At 47.4% G+C, this 20,000-nt stretch overlaps 1 protein-coding gene across 1 annotated transcript in view; it reads right to left on the minus strand.

The window, feature by feature from the left end:
- Nucleotides 1-20,000, minus strand: part of LOC139402861 (rho GTPase-activating protein 7-like) — a 43,403-nt gene that overhangs the window by 7,914 nt on the left and 15,489 nt on the right. Inside the window, exons 4-9 of the mRNA XM_071146756.1 lie at nucleotides 17,077-17,140; nucleotides 11,399-13,077; nucleotides 6,495-6,674; nucleotides 3,353-3,512; nucleotides 1,866-2,073; nucleotides 597-813 (exon numbers count right to left, since the gene is read on the minus strand). Coding sequence (XP_071002857.1) covers nucleotides 597-813; nucleotides 1,866-2,073; nucleotides 3,353-3,512; nucleotides 6,495-6,674; nucleotides 11,399-13,077; nucleotides 17,077-17,140 — 2,508 coding nt within the window. The remainder of the gene's footprint in view (nucleotides 1-596; nucleotides 814-1,865; nucleotides 2,074-3,352; nucleotides 3,513-6,494; nucleotides 6,675-11,398; nucleotides 13,078-17,076; nucleotides 17,141-20,000) is intronic.

A 20,000-nucleotide genomic window follows, 5' to 3' on the forward strand; every position in this document is an offset into this window, starting at 1 on the left:
CATACAGTAACATCCTGCTCTATAGCTAGAGTTTGTCAGCCTCTCCTCCTCTCATGTTGGTGTGAGGCTGGGCAGCGTATTACAATACATGGTCATATATACTGAGTCAAGACAAAAAAAGGAGATAGGGTTGGTCACTCACACACACTCACACTCTTTCATACTCTCTCACGCTCTCTCTATCTTTCTCTCTCTCTCTCTCTCTCTCTCACACACACACACACACACACACACACACACACACACTCACACATACACGCTCTCTCTCTCTCACACACACACACACACACACACACACACACACACACACTCTTTCATACTCTCTCACGCTCTCTCTCTCTCTCTCTCTCTCTCTCTCTCTCTCTCACATACACACACACACACACACACACACACACACACACACACACACACACACACACACACACACACACACACACACACACACACACACACACACACAGAGACAGAAAGCAGATAGGCTTGGTAAAGGTGCACAACACAGGCACGCACAAGTAGATACACGCGTGGCACATGCGCACACACACACACATACACCCTCTCCTAGTTCCCCACAACACCCCAACCCTGCCCACCGTGGCGAAGAGCTCTCCTTGCGTCTCAGCGTGTTAAGGTGGAAGAGCGAAGGCGCCAGGCAGACGGCCAGGTTGGCGCAGGTCATCTGGTTCTCTGCCACGGCGGCGGTGACGTCACTCAGCAGGCACAGGAGGGTCTGCAGCGCCTCGCGGCTCTCGTCTGGCAGCAGCAGCACGGCCGCTCGCGTAGCCTGAAGACGCAGTTCCTTGGGCATGTCTGAGGGAATCACATTCAGTTCAACTCAGTTCTCTTCAGTTCAATTCAGTTTGGTTCAGTTTGGTTCAGTTCAATTAAGTTCAATTCAGCTCAATTTAAAAACATTATTTTGTTGAATTTTGACCAGATGGAAAATGGCCTCACATACAAGGTTTATCATGAATTCCAGACAGCTGGTTGCCAGCTACTTCCTGTATTTCTGCTTTTCTTATTGTAGTGCTGTATGATGACTATATTGTACCAGTAAATGATATTTTGTTTTAATGAACTAATAAACTTGATTGGTGGATTCCAAGAGGGCATTTGACATTGTTTTACTGTAATTACATTGTACAGTTTTAATGCCAGCAGACTGTCAATGATATTGATTTATATTCAATAATTAACTTTAACTAGCTAAAAAAAACACAAATGTTCTAGTGAGTCATGGAGCGCTGTGGCAGAGGAGAGAGAGAGTGTACCACCACAGCATCTGATATTTCCTGTTTGTTCTCTTTCCACAATCTCTCTCTCTCTCTCTCTCTCTCTCTCTCTCTCTCTCTCTCTCTCTCTCTCTCTCTCTCTCTCTCTCTCTCTCTCTCTCTCTCTCTCTCTCTCTCTCTCTCTCTCACTCTCTCTCTCTCTCTCTCTCTCTCTCTCTCTCTCTCTCTCTCTCTCTCTCTCTCTCTCTCTCTCTCTCTCTCTCTCTCTCTCTCTCCCTCCCTCCCTCCCTCCCTCCCTCCCTCCCGGGCTGACAGACATGCATCTACAGCTTTTTGTGAGGCTGTGTGTGTTCCCCTTCCATTTCCACATTATATTAGATGAATGTGTGTATATATTATGGGTGTTAATACCTGTCAATGTTAAGTTTGTGTGTGTGTGTGTGGGGGGGGGGGGGGTTTGTGTGTGTGCATTATATAGGTCTACGTGTGTGTGTGTGTGTGTGGGGGGGTTTGTGTGTGTGCATTATATAGGTCTACGTGTGTGTGTGTGTGTGTGGGGGGGTTTGTGTGTGTGCATTATATAGGTCTACGTGTGTGTATGTGTGTGTGTGTCTCTCTCTCTGTTCTTACATTGGTAGATCTGCAGGAAGGTCTCAGACAGTTTGCTGGTGAGTAGCGGCTCTGGAAGGTCCCGGAAATACTGCTTCAGCATGTCGGCCACATCGTAAGCTGATTGGCCCTCGTAACTGACTCCGCCTCCATCGGCACCGCACGTTTCGTTCATCTGACGGAGCGCCTGAATACGTGATTTAACCCCCGACTTCCTGAAGAGACCCACCTGAAAGGGTAAAGAGAGAGAGACAGAGAGGGGGAGGGAGAGAGAGAGATAGAGACAGAGAGGGGGACAGGAGAGGGGGAGGAGAGGGGGAGACAGAGAGGGGGGGAGAGAAAAGGGGGAAAGAGAGATTGTTGATGTCATTTTTTATTACCTGGATCAAGATCTCATGAGTTATCAATTCAAACCCACATTCTCATCGTTTGCTATTTTGATTGAACAAGGGGCCCATTGTCAGTGTGTAGCTCGGTGGTTACATCACAATGGTATTCAGTGTATTTTTAAGACGATGCACGTCCCAAATGGCACCTGATTCCCTATAGGCCCTGGTCAGAAGTAGTGGACTAGAAAGGGAATAGGGTGCCATTTGGTTTGAGACACAACCCATGAAATCCATTAGAATTCTTGAGGAGAGGGTTCTTTCTGTTGGACTTAATCAATGTTCTTTTTAAGTTAATGGTTTTACAAAATGGCTGCCATCTGGGAGGAAAAAGAGCTCTGGCTTGAGGAGAAGAAATACTTTCCGTGAGCTTTCACCATTTCAAACAGAGGCCTGTTGTCCAGTTTAGGAGAGCATGCCATCCCTCATTCTCTCTTCAATTCCTCCATCCCTCCCTCTCTCTGTCGCACTCTCTGTCGCCATAGCAATCCCTTGGCTCTGTCTCTCTCTTTCTTAAACAGACTGACAAAGGTGACTAAACAGCTGGAAACGTTTGACTCTCCCCAGGCCTCCCTGTGTGTGTGTGTTTCAGGGCCTCCCTGTGTGTGTGTTTCAGGGCCTCCCCGTGTGTGTGTGTGTGTTTCAGGACCTTCTTGTCTCCCAAACACAGTATGTGAGGCCTCAAAACTGACACAGAGAGAGAGTGTGTGTGTAACACACTGTGAATATTTAACTGCCCATTTTTCCCAAATTCCAACTCTGACAAAAAGACTGATTCTTCCAGGGAGATATACAACTATGCAACCAGGAGACTAAATGAAGAGATAGAGGGGGGGGGGGGGGGGGGGGGGGGGTGTCTGTGTGTTTGTTGTGTAATGGGGCTTGGGGAGACAGACAGACAGACAGACAGACAGACAGACAGACAGACAGACAGACAGACAGGCAGGACAGACAGACAGGACAGACAGACAGACAGACAGACAGACAGACAGACAGACAGACAGGCAGGCAGACAGACAGACAGACAGACACAGACAGACAGACAGACAGACAGACAGACAGACAGTTAGACAGACAGACAGGTTAGACAGACAGACAGACAGACAGGTAGACAGACTGTACCTGGTCTAGACATTGGCTGCGTAGATAGCGCATGGCCTGTTGAATGCTCTGGGGCAGGGGCTGACCCGTACGCTGGACGTTCAGCAGCAGAGGCACGCCAAACACATTCCGGTCTTTGTAGTCCCGCACCTTGATCCGCTTCATAAACTTCGGCACAGCCCTGCAACCCACACACAACACACACACATAGGTTAAAATAATATAACAGGTTAAAATAGCCAATAACACACACACACACACAGAACATATACACACACGCACACAGAACAGACACACGTACGCACGCTCACACAAACAAGTGTACTCACACACACACACACATGGTTTTGCAACAGGAGTAAAGTAGGTGTTGGACTTTGACCTCTGTCCCTGTCCTCTGTCACTGTACTATCAAAGCAGCGGTAACATTGTAAATGTCCACTACAGAAAGCAGCCAACATGATGACTACCACACACAGCAAACTACAACACTCAATCCAACCGCTTCTGCTACTCTGGTCCTGGACGGACGGCTACTCGATGTATGTGTGTGTGTGCAGGGTTTCATTCCAACCCAACAATAATATGCCTGCCGTGTGTGCAGGGTTTCATTCCAACCCAACAGTAATACACCTGCAGCGTTGTGGAGGGTTTCATTCCAACCCAACAGTAATACACCTGCAGCGTTGTGGAGGGTTTCATTCCAACCCAACAGTAATACACCTGCAGCGTTGTGGAGGGTCTCATTCCAGCCCAACAATAATACACCTGCCGCATGTGCAGGGTTTCATTCCAACCCAACAATAATACACCTGCCGTGTGTGCAGGGTTTCATTCCAGCCCAACAGTAATACACCTGCCGCATGTGCAGGGTTTCATTCCAGCCCAACAATAATACACCTGCCGTGTGTGCAGGGTTTCATTCCAGCCCAACAGTAATACACCTGCAGCGTTGTGGAGGCAGGAACAACAGCTCTCCAGGACTGGAGCTAGAGATGCCTGTACTGTTTAATCAGACAGGATTTGACAGTACAGGGTCCTTCAGACCTGCACCTACAAGGCCACAGGATATTGTTAATGAGAATTGGTTCCCAACTGACAAACCTAATGAATAAAGGTTGAACACTAAACAAATAGAAAGAGCAGTAGTTTACTGCTACGCTGAATCACCAACGCTAACATTAGCATTAGCACATGTCACGCTACCACCTAGCTAAGGTGGGGGTTTGTGTGGGTTCTGCAGAAGCCTAGCTTTCTCCCAGTTTATGACAGGGAGGATAAACACAAAGACAATAGAAACCGGGAGGGAGGGGGAGAAGGGAGGAGAGGGTAAGGGGGGGGGGGGTTCGTAATGGTGTAGGTGTAAACATCCGCATCCGCACTTTGTGTTTGTGCCTCAGGCCCCTAACACTGACCATGTCACAGTGTGTGTGTGTGTGTGTGTGTGTTTGTGCCTCAAGCCCCTAACACTGACCATGTCACTGTGTGTGTGTGTGTGTGTGTGTGTGTGTGTGTGTGTGTGTGTGTGTGTTTGTGCCTCAAGCCCCTAACACTGACCATGTCACAGTGTGTGTGTGTGTGTGTGTGTGTGTGTGTGTGTGTGTGTGTGTGTGTGTGTGTGTGTGTGTGTGTGTGTGTGTGTGTGTGTGTGTGTGTGTGTCTGAATGTCAGGTGTTCTACCGCTCTCCGGGATGGTATAATGGTTTTTACAAGAGCACACATGTTTATGGGTGTGTATGTATCGTGTGCTTTTAAGTGTGTGTGTGTGCTACTCGCTTCTCAGAAGAATGACCACAGCTTGGTAAATGAGAAGGGAACATGCTACGATCCCAGAAGGGAATTCTGGGTATGTGCAGCCAAGCCTCCAGCTCAAAAATCAAATGGTCTCAGTGATTAAAAGTCCTGACATAAGCCTGCCATAACCCTGTCGTAAGCCTGTCATAACCCTTTCTCTGCCCCTGCCACCCTGGAGAAGGCGTGGAACCTCTCTGACTCATTGAAGCTGGGTGGGGTGAAGACAAGCACAGCACTATACAGAGATTTGAGGTGAGGCTCGAGCTATTTGCTTTGTCCAGATCATGAAGCTAGGTTAGATAAGAAGATGTAGGGAGGGAGAGGTGGAGAGAGAGAGAGAGAGAGAGAGAGAGAGACAGACAGACAGACAGACAGACAGACAGACAGACAGACAGAGAGACAGAGAGACAGACAGACAGACAGACAGAGAGACAGAGAGACAGAGAGACAGAGAAAGAGAGAGACAGAGAAAGAGAGAGTTGCGGTGAGGGAAGGAAGGGAGGGAAAGAGAAATAGAAAAGGGAGATTGACAGACAGACAGAGAGACAGAGAGACAGAGAGACAGACAGACAGACAGACAGACAGACAGACAGACAGACAGAGAGACAGAGAGACAGAGAGACAGAGAGACAGAGAAAGAGAGAGTTGCGGTGAGGGAAGGAAGGGAGGGAAAGAGAAATAGAAAAGGGAGATTGACAGAGAGAAAAGAGAGAGAATTCCATGTAAGATAATTGATAGAGGAATACATCCCCTGGTCTGCAGTCTCAACAGTCCTCACAGACATCCCCAGAAGGACGAGACACCAAAGGGGATACTGAGTGACATTGGACAATCTCGAACCAGTGGCCATAATCTATAATTGCATGATGGAGAGGGGGGGGTGTTCGGTCATTTCGGTAATTGTCGAGGACTGGGCCTACAGACTCGGCCTCCAGGTCTTCATTTTAACAGCCTGTGCGTGTGAACTCTGTGATTGCCCCCGTCAAAAGATGACAACGTATACCAGTGCACCAGCAATTAGCTAGCCTGGGAAAAGAATGTTGAAACCCCCCTTACGTTCAGACCCAACAGGCTGCTATCTCTGGGAGAAGAGTGGGAGGAATTCCAACTAGAGGAAAAATTGAGCCTATGATTGTTGTGGTTGTCTATTTGTTTGTAGGCCTAGGCGTCAACTAGCGCTATCGGAGCAGCATGCTAGGCTATAGGCTAACAAGGGTTTTTATACATACACTCGATATCATTTTTGGGGCCTGCATTTTCAGCTGTTTTCGTGTGAGACCTCGTGTGAGATAAAATTCCAATGTGTTTGCCACAAACTCCAAGTCTTATGAACCTTAACTAATCAAAATGGCCGCCGCCGACGACTCACCAGCTGAAGCCGTGTTTGTTGGTGGGGGTGTGTTTCTCCAGGAGGGCTGTAAGCTGGAGCAGGCAGAGCTTCTGGAGCAGGTTCATCTGCAGTACTGACTGGCAGCCCATCTGCCGCTGGGCCCAGGAGTGACTGGGCCGGTGGGAGGCCTGGAAACTGGGCCAGCGCAGTTTCTGAGGCCTTGGGTAGAGACAAATATATGTGTTAACCTAATATATTGCACAGCAAACAGAGAAATACTATCAGGCTATCAGAAGCACAATCAAACTTCAAAATACAAAAGCACAAATGTTTGCAAAGAATTTCCTATAAATATATATCAAATATGTGTGTAAAATATACAAGTCAAAATATATAGGTTAACGTATATTAGGGAAAAATAAACAAAACACACAAGTGTTCACACACAGAGACATATAGGAGAAGATACGTCTTCATCATTTTCAGAACTTGACCAGAGGTCATAAAGCCCTCTCCTCTGACAAGGTAACTAGCAGGACATCCATCCAGATGAGTCCTATGACCCCTGTGTTAAGAGATGCTCACTGGGATAACAGGGATTGATCGAGCCCAGAGGATCCCAACTTCGTTCCTCCAGTAGAAGTACACATTTTTATTGTGGCCCTGGACAAACACACCTGATTCAACTCGTCAACTAATCATCAGGCCCACAATGAGTTGAACCAGGTTTGTCCGAGGCTACAACAAAACCAGGTGCTTATGGGGGAACTCAGGGACTGGAGTTGGGAAGCACTGGTCTCGCCTGGCTGTCAGCGGCTATGGGAGCGTCGGAAACCTTCTGGAATTCTGCCTGTGGATTCCTGAGGGAATGGCTGCATCGTCGCGGAGACGGATCGGCATTCCCGAGATCCGAGCTATTCACTGCACCTCATCGCCGTGACAGCCGGTTACGTAAGGGTCAGGGCTGGGAGAGTCGTCTCAACTTGTCCACTCTGTCTGTGTGTTTCTCCCTCCATCTGACTTTATTTCTGTCTCTGTATGTACCTCTACCCATATTTATTTCTCTTTCTGTACCTTTACCCATCTCTCTCTTTCTCTTTCTGTACCCCAACCCATCTCTCTCTTTCTCTTTCTGTACCTCTACCCATATCTCTTTCTGTACCTCTACCCATATCTCTTTCTGTACCCCAACCCATATCTCCCTTTCTCTTTCTGTACCTCTACCCATCTCTCTCTTTCTCTTTCTGTACCTCTATCCATCTCTCTCTTTCTCTTTCTGTACCTCTACCCATCTCTCTCTTTCTCTTTCTGTACCTCTACCCATCTCTCTCTTTCTCTTTCTGTACCTCTACCCATATCTCTCTTTCTGTACCTCTACCCATCTCTCTCTTTCTCTTTCTGTACCTCTACCCATCTCTCTCCTTCTCTTTCTGTACCTCTACCCATATCTCTCTTTATGTACCTCTACCCATATCTCTCTTTCTCTTTATGTACCTCTACCCATCTCTCTCTTTCTCTTTCTGTACCTCTACCCATCTCTCTCTTTCTATTTCTGTACCTCTACCCATCTCTCTCTTTCAGTACCTCTACCCATATCTCTATCTCTTTCTGTACCTCTACCCATATCTCTCTTTCTATTTCTGTACCTCTACCCATATCTCTCTTTCTCTTTCTGTACCTCTACACATCTCTCTCTTTCTCTTTCTGTACCTCTACCCATCTCTCTCTTTATGTACCTCTACCCATCTCTCTCTTTCTCTTTCTGTACCCCAACCCATATCTCTATTTCTGTACCTCTACCCATCTCTCTCTTTCTCTTTCTGTACCTCTACCCATCTCTCTCTTTATGTACCTCTACCCATCTCTCTCTTTCTGTACCTCTACCCATCTCTCTTTCTCTTTCTGTACCTCTACCCATATCTCTTTCTCTTTCTGTACCTCTACCCATCTCTCTCTTTCTCTTTCTGTACCCCAACCCATATCTCCCTTTCTCTTTCTGTACCTCTACCCATCTCTCTCTTTCTCTTTCTGTACCTCTATCCATCTCTCTCTTTCTCTTTCTGTACCTCTACCCATCTCTCTCTTTCTCTTTCTGTACCTCTACCCATCTCTCTCTTTCTCTTTCTGTACCTCTACCCATATCTCTCTTTCTGTACCTCTACCCATCTCTCTCTTTCTCTTTCTGTACCTCTACCCATCTCTCTCCTTCTCTTTCTGTACCTCTACCCATATCTCTCTTTATGTACCTCTACCCATATCTCTCTTTCTCTTTATGTACCTCTACCCATCTCTCTCTTTCTCTTTCTGTACCTCTACCCATCTCTCTCTTTCTATTTCTGTACCTCTACCCATCTCTCTCTTTCAGTACCTCTACCCATATCTCTATCTCTTTCTGTACCTCTACCCATATCTCTCTTTCTATTTCTGTACCTCTACCCATATCTCTCTTTCTCTTTCTGTACCTCTACCCATCTCTCTCTTTCTCTTTCTGTACCTCTACCCATCTCTCTCTTTATGTACCTCTACCCATCTCTCTCTTTCTCTTTCTGTACCCCAACCCATATCTCTATTTCTGTACCTCTACCCATCTCTCTCTTTCTCTTTCTGTACCTCTACCCATCTCTCTCTTTATGTACCTCTACCCATCTCTCTCTTTCTGTACCTCTACCCATCTCTCTTTCTCTTTCTGTACCTCTACCCATATCTCTTTCTCTTTCTGTACCTCTACCCATCTCTCTCTTTCTCTTTCTGTACCCCAACCCATCTCTCTCTTTCTCTTTCTGTACCTCTACCCATCTCTCTCTTTCTCTTTCTGTACCTCTACCCATCTCTCTCCTTCTCTTTCTGTACCTCTACCCATCTCTCTCTTTCTCTTTCTGTACCTCTACCCATCTCTCTCTTTCTCTTTCTGTACCTCTACCCATATCTCTCTTTCTCTTTCTGTACCTCTACCCATCTCTCTCTTTCTGTACCTCTACCCATCTCTCTCTTTCTGTACCTCTACCCATCTCTCTCTTTCTGTACCTCTACCCATCTCTCTCTTTCTGTACCTCTACCCATCTCTCTCTTTCTCTTTCTGTACCTCTACCCATCTCTCTCCTTCTCTTTCTGTACCTCTACCCATCTCTCTCTTTCTCTTTCTGTACCTCTACCCATCTCTCTCTTTCTCTTTCTGTACCTCTACCCATATCTCTCTTTCTCTTTCTGTACCTCTACCCATCTCTCTCTTTCTGTACCTCTACCCATCTCTCTCTTTCTATACATCTACCCATCTCTCTCTTTCTCTTTCTGTACCTCTACCCATCTCTCTCTTTCTCTTTCTGTACCTCTACCCATCTCTCTCTTTATGTACCTCTACCCATCTCTCTCTTTCTGTACCTCTACCCATCTCTCTTTCTCTTTCTGTACCTCTACCCATATCTCTCTTTCTGTACCTCTACCCATATCTCTCTTTCTGTACCCCAACCCATCTCTCTCTTTCTCTTTCTGTACCCCAACCCATCTCTTTCTTTCTCTTTCTGTACCTTTACCCATCTCTCTCTTTCTCTTTCTGTACCTCTACCCATATCTCTCTTTATGTACCTCTACCCATATCTCTCTTTCTCTTTATGTACCTCTACCCATCTCTCTCTTTCTCTTTCTGTACCTCTACCCATCTCTCTCTTTCTCTTTCTGTACCTCTACCCATCTCTCTCTTTCTGTACCTCTACCCATATCTCTATCTCTTTCTGTACCTCTACCCATCTCTCTTTCTCTTTCTGTACCTCTACCCATCTCTCTCTTTATGTACCTCTACCCATCTCTCTCTTTCTGTACCTCTACCCATCTCTCTCTTTCTCTTTCTGTACCTCTACCCATATCTCTTTCTCTTTCTGTACCTCTACCCATATCTCTCTTTCTGTACCCCAACCCATCTCTCTCTTTCTCTTTCTGTACCTCTACCCATCTCTCTCTTTCTCTTTCTGTACCCCAACCCATATCTCCCTTTCTCTTTCTGTACCTCTACCCATCTCTCTCTTTCTCTTTCTGTACCTCTACCCATCTCTCTCTTTCTCTTTCTGTACCTCTACCCATATCTCTCTTTCTCTTTCTGTACCTCTACCCATATCTCTTTCTGTACCCCAACCCATATCTCCCTTTCTCTTTCTGTACCTCTACCCATCTTTCTCTTTCTCTTTCTGTACCTCTACCCATCTCTCTCTTTCTCTTTCTGTACCTCTACCCATATCTCTCTTTCTCTTTCTGTACCTCTACCCATATCTCTTTCTGTACCCCAACCCATATCTCCCTTTCTCTTTCTGTACCTCTACCCATCTCTCTCTTTCTCTTTCTGTACCTCTACCCATATCTCTCTTTCTATTTCTGTACCTCTACCCATCTCTCTCGTTCTATTTCTGTACCTCTACCCATCTCTCTCTTTCTATTTCTGTACCTCTACCCATCTCTCTCTTTCTGTACCTCTACCCATCTCTCTCTTTCTATTTCTGTACCTCTACCCATCTCTCTCTTTCTGTACATCTACCCATCTCTCTCTTTCTGTACCTCTACCCATCTCTCTCTTTCTGTACCTCTACCCATCTCTCTCTTTCTATTTCTGTACCTCTACCCATCTCTCTCTTTCTGTACCTCTACCCATCTCTCTCTTTCTGTACCTCTACCCATCTCTCTATTTCTCTTTATTTCTGTACATCCTTCTTTATCCCTCTTTCTATGTTTGTTTGTGCACCTCCATTCCACCACTCTCTCTCACACCCTCCTTCTCACCCTCTCTCTCACCCTTTCTCTCTCTCAACCCTTCATCCAAAACACTTAAGAATGTTGAATTGAGCTCGCCAGTCCTTCATCTTAACACACAGGACATTTTCTCAAATGGGGACAATAACAATATTGGTGATATCTATAGATTGATTAACAGAGAGGTGATTAATTAATTAATTACTGACCTGTTAGATCTGGTGAGAGAGGCTCCCACTCCAGAGTCCCTCCTCTCCCTCATGGCTTCTTCCCCTTCTCCTTCATCCCCCTCTCCTTCTTCCCTCTCTGCTTCTCCCAGAGGGTTGCCCGTGCTGTCCTGGTCGCTCCCGTTGTCCGTCTCCTCCAGCCGGTTCTGCAAAGGTGAGGACGGACAAGGAGACGCTGAATCCAATGCCGAATCCGAATCCCCCTCTTCTTCTTCCTCTTCGTCATCCTCTTCTCCGGCTGCCACCCTGTCCGTCCAGGCGTTGACGAATCGCTGCAGGCCGTTGACACATTCCAGCACATCCTCCAACTTTGGCCCCTCCCCTTCATTGTCTTCATCGTCTTCCTCGCCTTGATAGGCCACGTTGGGCACGTTGTCGTAGAAACTCAGGCGGCTGTCCGCTGAGCCGGTGGAGCCACAACGCGTTTGGCATCGACTACCGAGATAGCGCGGATCGGCATTTCCACTTTGCGGTGGTTGTTTGCCGTCGCCGAGAGCTTTGGGGAATGTGCCCGGTTTGTGTCCTTCGGGAAGGTAGAAGAAAATCACGCCTTCTTCCTCCTCTTCCTCCTCCCTCTCTCCGTTGAGGCGACCACGCTTGCTTTGGTTTTGCTCAGCCACTATCCGGTTACTAGGCTGTTGCTGAGGTGGTTTCTGTCTGGTTTTGGGCTGGGTTGAACCTGGGGGTTGTTGTTCTCCAGGCGGCTGTAGGAACACGCTTAACGGGTCAAAACCTTCCAGGTACATCCCACCTCTCTTACTGGCTCCCACCGCGGTGCTGTGGCTTCGGGTTCGTGTCACCGGGCTCGGGGTGCTAACGGTGCTTCCGCTGCTTGCTTCTGATTGGCTACTGCCCGTGCTTCCGGAGCTCCCCATGCTGCCACTGCTGGTCTGCGTGGAGTAGGATACACTCCTGTTACGGTTCAGGGTCATGGTTTGGGTCGGGTTGAGGGTGGAGATGTCAACGCAATTGAGGCGCTGTAGCTTGTCGTCGTCTAGTCCTTCTTTGATGACCGGCCCGCTGATCTCCAGTTTGGAAGGTCTTCCCCCGCCTCCGTTCTTCTTCTTGCTATTGGAAGTGGCGCTCCTCAGTCTGATGCTCTCCATGCGCTTGAGGAAACTCTTGGCCCGTGAGCGCGTGCTCTTCCCTCCTCTAGTCTCGCTCCCTCCTCCTTCTATCCCTCCTGTTCCCACAATTCCACTGGGCTTGTCGTCGAAGGAGAAGTGACCTTGGGTCGTCTCCAATGGTGAGTGCGGATGGCCGTCAGACAGCGAGTCCTCGGTGGCGCCACACGATCCGCCCGTGCCCGAGGAGGAGCACATGCTGGCCATCGAGTTGGCGCGGGTGGCGCCCGCCGCTGGGGTGGCATCGCTAGATGTGGCACCATCGACTATCCCTCCCTCTCCCACACTCCCGCTGCTGTGAAGCGAGGCCACCTCGGGCTGCTCGCTGAGATCCGTCAGCACACTCTCTGAGCTCAGGCCCTCGCGGAGCTGCCCCTGACTGGCCGAGGGTCTCTGGACCTGGGGGAAGGGCGGTTGGTTTCCACCCGGGAGGAAGAAGACATCCAGCTCCTCCAGGCGAGACCAGCGCTTGCTGTCCCGCTGGAAGGTCCAAAGGCCACTGATGGCGCATGGCTCTTCCTCATCTGAATCCTCACTCTGGAGTAGAGAGAGAGCAGACAGAGGGGGCAGGTTAGCGTTTTTCGTCATGAATCTTGTTCTGGAGGCAGCTCTGCAGAGTGGTCAATAGCTGGCACGGCCACAAAGTAACAAAATCTCAAACCTAAACTTAACCCTAACCTTAACCACACTGATAACCCTAATGCCTAACCCTAACCTTAACCACACTGATAACCCTAATGCCTAACCCTAACCTTAACCACACTGATAACCCTAATGCCTAACCCTAACCACACTGATAACCCTAATGCCTAACCCTAACCTTAACCTTAACCACACTGATAACCCTAATGCCTAACCCTAACCTTAACCACACTGATAACCCTAATGCCTAACCCTAACCTTAACCTTAACCACACTGATAACCCTAATGCCTAACCCTAACCACACTGATAACCCTAATGCCTAACCCTAACCACACTGATAACCCTAATGCCTAAACCTAACCCTAACCACACTGATAACCCTAATGCCTAACCCTAACCTTAACCACACTGATAACCCTAATGCCTAACCCTAACCACACTGATAACCCTAATGCCTAACCCTAACCACACTGATAACCCTAATGCCTAACCCTAACCTTAACCACACTGATAACCCTAATGCCTAACCCTAACCTTAACCTTAACCACACTGATAACCCTAATGCCTAACCTTAACCACACTGATAACCCTAATGCCTAACCCTAACCACACTGATAACCCTAATGCCTAAACCTAACCCTAACCACACTGATAACCCTAATGCCTAACCCTAACCTTAACCACACTGATAACCCTAATGCCTAACCCTAACCACACTGATAACCCTAATGCCTAACCCTAACCACACTGATAACCCTAATGCCTAAACCTAACCACACTGATAACCCTAATGCCTAACCCTAACCTTAACCACACTGATAACCCTAATGCCTAACCCTAACCTTAACCACACTGATAACCCTAATGCCTAACCCTAACCTTAACCACACTGATAACCCTAATGCCTAACCCTAACCTTAACCACACTGATAACCCTAATCTTAAATTAAGCCGAAAAGCAAAAAAAGAAAACATGAATTTTTGCAATATATCCCATCTAGTGAAAATCTCTCAGTTCTGCCTCTAAGATTCCTGACAATAAACGTCGACCCGCTGGTGACACATTATCACTATAAGAAGAGAAGAAAAATGCACAAAGAAATTACAGTTGAATCAAAAAGACGTCATATTTTCAAGATTTTCTTTCTCTGTTTCATGAACAAGGTTTTAACATGAAATCTGTTTCTAAAAGGTGAATGGCCATGAAGTCAAACGAGCCGCCCTGTATTCTGTCCAGATGACCTTCCATTCCCTCAGAGTGCACTGCTTGAGACCAGGGCCCATAGAACTCTGGTCAAAAGTAGTGCACTATATATGGAAACGGGTGCCGTTTGGGACATGGCCTTTGTGTGAGAGCAGCAGGGATATTCACAGACAGCAGATCTGTGAACATTCCTCAACTCCCTCCAGACCACTGGAACATTTCACAGAGATAAGATTCACACACAGCTGGTTAATGGTTGTTATTGTGTTGGAACTTATCCCTGACCGTGAAAACGACAACAGAGTCTCACTATCTTTCTCTCTCTTACACACACACACACACACACACACACACACACACACACACACACACACACACACATACGTCCCGAGGGGAGTCCAGAAAATTCCACCCCGATCCGAGAAGTTCACACGCCAGCCGACCAGGCTAGGGCAACCCCCCCACCCTCACCCCCACAGATGTGTAACTACCCTATCGTCCCCACAGGGCCAGTCTGTCCCCCTAATTCAGGAAAGTGAAACTGCCTGCCGAGGGGACCCGGGAGCCGGGGGGCAGAGGAGGGGCGCGGGAGTCTCCAGACTTCACAGGCGCCTCCTTCACGGTGGCTGAGAGCGATGGGGACAAAAGTCCATAAAATAAAACCCCGGGTCCTCATTTTATGACCCCACTCTCCACTCACCACGACACACAGTGGCCTTTCTTACTTCAGCTTTGATCGCGGCGGCCAGAAACTCTTTCTGTCTGATATACTGACTGGCGTCGTGAAGACCATCGTGGGGGAGTTTGACTTTGGAGCTCAATAGCAACCACGTCAATACCTAGAACTACCTAGATGGCCAGTCTTATCTTCACCTGCATTCAGCCACTCCTGTGGGTGTTTTGATACGTCCTAAACAACGCTGCGTCTCTGATTTCAACAACTACGGGGAAGAGACGTGAGGAAAACACATTTCAATAGAGGGAGAGGTAAACACTTACATTTTAGCAGACGGTCTTATCCAGAGAGACGTACAGCAGCAATTAGGGTTATGGGTCTGGCTCACGGGCACATGGACAGATTTTTCACCTAGTCAGCTCGGGGATTTGACCCAGCAACCTTTCAGACTTAACCACTAGGATACCTGCCGCCCTCTATAGACAGAGTAGGGCTGGAAGTCTATGCGTTTCTATGCTGACTAGGGAGGTTAACAACTGTCAGTCTGAACAGAGAGCCAGTACCTCCTTTGGCCCTTCTCTGTTGACTCCTTGATGAAAGGTGACACAGCGAGATACCAACTCACACACACACACACACACACACACACACACACACACACACACACACACACACACACACACACACACACGGCTCAAGGAACTAGCTTGTTTAAGACTTTAGGTAATTACAGAATGGAGGTTAATGGGAGGAAGATCTTGACAAACAACAAAACTTCTTAGTGTCCTGGTGGTTTAGTTTGTGGTGGTTTGGGTTAGTTTGTGGTGGTTTGGGTTAGTTTGGGTTAGTTTGTGGTGGTTTTGGTTAGTTTGGTTTAGTTTGTGGTGGTTTTGGTTAGTTTGGTTTAGTTTGTGGTGGTTTTGGTTAGTTTGGGTTAGTTTGTGGTGGTTTGGGTTAGTTTGGGTTAGTTTGTGGTGGTTTTGGTTAGTTTGGTTTAGTTTGTGGTGGTTTGGGTTAGTTTGGGGTAGTTTGTGGTGGTTTGGGTTAGTTTGGGGTAGTTTGTGGTGGTTTGGGTTAGTTTGGGTTAGTTTGTGGTGGTTTTGGTTAGTTTGGGTTAGTTTGTGGTGGTTTTGGTTAGTTTGGGTTAGTTTGGGGTAGTTTGTGGTGGTTTGGGTTAGTTTGGGGTAGTTTGGGGTAGTTTGTGGTGGTTTGGGTTAGTTTGGGGTAGTTTGTGGTGGTTTGGGTTAGTTTGGGGTAGTTTGTGGTGGTTTTGGTTATTTTGGGGTAGTTTGTGGTGGTTTTGGTTAGTTTGGTTTAGTTTGGTTGAGTTTGGGGTAGTTTGAATTAGTTTGGTTTAGTTTTGGGTAGTTGGAATGAGTTTAGATTAGTTTGGATTAGTTTGGGTTAGTTTGGCTTAGTTTTGGGTAGTTTGGGTTAGTTTGGGGTAGTTTGGGGTAGTTTGGTTTAGTTTGGATTAGTTTGGGGTAGTTTGGGGTAATTTGGTTTAGTTTGGGATAGTTTGGGATAGTTTGGATTAGTTTGCGGTAGGTTCTGGGGATCATGGCCAATAGCTGGCTTGTTTTTAATTTAACCAATGAAACCAGGGGGAGAGAAATGAGAAAGCAGCGACATACTATTCCATTTTATGGACAATGATATGAGGAAGTGATGTTTGTGTGTGTATGTCTGTATGTGTGTGTGTGCGTGTGTGTGCGTGTGTTCAGGATCAGGGCTGAGGAAGAAGGGCCAGCCACGTGAACAGCAAGCCCTTAATTTGGACATAAAAGCTATCTTTCCTTGCCTTGGGCTCTTCATAAAGGGCTTGATAAAAAGACAGGTGCCTTTTCATTAGAAGAGAAGAGAGAGAGAGACTTTCACACCCCAGGCTATATAAGGAGGTCAGAGTTGGAGGACAGGTAGGAAAAACTCAACTGGGGTTGGAAAAGTTCTGAAGAATTAGGGGATTTTTGGGTGTGAAAGAGTGGAAGAGGAAGAGGAGGGATGAACTTACTCTCTTTCTCTGTGGGGAGATCTCCAGTCTCATCAGGGCACACTTGTTGAGGGTGTTCAGTCTCCTGTAAATAGATACAGATACACAATCAGATACATAAACACACACACACACACTTCGAGGAGTCCTAGCAAAAGCCCCAACAACAAGCCTCTGACAGAGACAAACTCCTGAGAGAGAAAAGACAGGAAGAGAGAGAGAGAGAGGAAGAGAGTGAGAGAGAGAGAGAGATGAAGAGAGAGAGAAGAAGAGAGAGAGAGGAAGAGAGTGAGAGAGAGAGAGAGAGAGAGAGAGAGAGAGAGAGAGAGAGGAAGAGAGAGAGAGGGGAAGAGAGAGAGAGCGAGAGAGAGAGAGAGAGAGAGGAGGTGAGCAGCTAATGAGGCGCTGAAGGATAAGCCGGGATAAGAGGGGAAGAAGAGAAGGAATGAAAAGAGAGAGAAATCAGCTAGATTGGCGACAACAAGACGACAAAGGGGGAAAGGGGGGGGGGGCTTATCCCGCTGGACACCTGGCGAGGGGGTGGGGTGTAGTAGTATTCGTAGTGTGTGTGTGTGTGTGTGTGTGTGCGTGCGTGCATGCGTGCGTGCGTGCGTGCGTGTGTGTGTGTGTGTGAACTCCCCTCTGAAGAGCTCTGAAAGCAGATCATGTGACAATGGAGGGAGGAAGGGGTTGAGAAAGGGAAGGATAGAAGGAGGGATGGAGAGAGAGGGATTGAGGAAGGGGTTGAGAAAGGGAAGGACAGAGGGAGGGATGGAGAGAGAGGGATTGAGGAAGGGGTTGAGAAAGGGAAGGACAGAGGGAGGGATGGAGAGAGAGGGACTGAGGAAGGGGTTGAGAAAGGGAAGGATAGAGGGAGGGATGGAGAGAGAGGGATTGAGGAAGGGGTTGAGAAAGGGAAGGATAGAGGGAGGGATGGAGAGAGAGGGATTGAGGAAGGGGTTGAGAAAGGGAAGGACAGAGGGAGGGATGGAGAGAGAGGGATTGAGGAAGGGGTTGAGAAAGGGAAGGACAGAGGGAGGGATGGAGAGAGAGGGATTGAGGAAGGGGTTGAGAAAGGGAAGGATAGAGGGAGGGATGGAGAGAGAGGGATTGAGGAAGGGGTTGAGAAAGGGAAGGATAGAGGGAGGGATGGAGAGAGAGGGACTGAGGAAGGGGTTGAGAAAGGGAAGGACAGAGGGAGGGATGGAGAGAGAGGGACTGAGGAAGGGGTTGAGAAAGGGAAGGATAGAGGGAGGGATGGAGAGAGAGGGATTGAGGAAGGGGTTGAGAAAGGGAAGGACAGAGGGAGGGATGGAGAGAGAGGGACTGAGGAAGGGGTTGAGAGGCTCGAATGGAGAGATGACTTCTGAAGCCTTGCTTCAATACACTATTCCCTATTTAGTGCACTGCTTTTGACCAGGACCCAAACTCTGGTCAAATGTAGTGCACTATACAGGGAATAGGGTGCCGTTTGGGACGTAACCTAGATCAACTGGAAAAGTCCACTCACTCCTGATAAATCTGATAGATGCACTTTGAACAACTGTATTTAAATGCATGGAAGTTACTTCCCCGGTCCCAGGAGTCAACTGTTCAGTAACAGAGGAGGCTGGTGAGGGGAGGGCTGCTCATAATAATGGCTGGAATGGAGTCAATAGAATGGTATACTTTTAGCCCATCCTCCAATGGTGAACATAAAGATGGCAGAATTCACAGGCCAAGTCATTGTTTTAGCACTTTCCACTGACTGTCTAAAGTACGGCGCGCCACATGGTTCAATGTGCCACCAAATCAGCACAACTCTTTCTGTTTATCCAAAGTGCAGGCGCCTTGAAGGTCAAATTGGGATAATGTATACTCTGCCAGTGACCATAAAAAATGAAAAGCTATAATAAATAAATAAACAAATAAATGATAATAAAGGAAACAACAAAATAAAAATGAACCAATAAAGAACGGAGAGCTGTGTACAGTGGGCAAACTAAGGAAAAGGTTTCATTTGTGGTAAGTGCATGTGGGCCACCATAGGACCTTCACTATTGAAAGTGACACCATAGGACCTTTACCACTGACATGACATTACATAACATGATACATAGCCCTTTAAATGTTACCCACAACCCCTTGGGCCGAGAAGCCACCCAGGTGTGGCGAAAGGAGGGAATGATATAGATTTATTTTCTTTAAAAACAACAACAAGAACATAGCGTGACCGTGGAGACGGAGCGAGAGAGGGAATGTGGAGAGATAAGACAAGAGAGATGGAGAGAACAGGACAACGGTACAAAACGTCTCTAATTGGAGAGAAGTAAACATTTACAGCCCCCACGGTGTATGTATCATACCTCATCACTTAGAGACAGAGAGAGAGAGAGGGAGGTGAGAGAGGGAGGACAGAGAGAGAGGACAGAGAGGGAGGATGTATGGACAAGCTGAAGAGATAGAAGCATAATGAAAGAGAAAGAGGGAGAGAGGGAGGTACAGAGAGAGACAAAAGCGATGGATGCAGAGTGAAAGAGAAAGCAGGTGGGAGTCAGAAGAGAGATAGAGAGAAAGAGGCCGAGGGAGAAAAGAGAGGCTTATCGCGTCCCTCTTTCATCTCAAACCCAACCTGCAGAGCATGCCATCTTTGAAGATATACTTTCTTCGCTATCTTCACTATGCCTTCCCCTATTGCAGAGTAGATGAACAGATAGACAGATTTAGAGAAGAAGAAAAAATAAATAGACAATGGAACATAAAAGTGGGTGAAGGTTGAGAAAGAGACTAGATGAGGAGGATATAGAGAGGTGAGGAGGACATAGAGAGGTGAGGAGGACATGGAGAGGTGAGGAGGATATAGAGAGGTGAGGAGGGGAGAGAGAGGTGAGGAGGGAAGAGAGAGGTGAGGAGGACATAGAGAGGTGAGGAGGACATAGAGAGGTGAGGAGGATATAGAGAGGTGA

The sequence above is a fragment of the Oncorhynchus clarkii genome, unplaced genomic scaffold (genome assembly GCF_045791955.1).
Source record: "Oncorhynchus clarkii lewisi isolate Uvic-CL-2024 unplaced genomic scaffold, UVic_Ocla_1.0 unplaced_contig_2102_pilon_pilon, whole genome shotgun sequence".
NCBI classification, from domain to species: domain Eukaryota; kingdom Metazoa; phylum Chordata; class Actinopteri; order Salmoniformes; family Salmonidae; genus Oncorhynchus; species Oncorhynchus clarkii.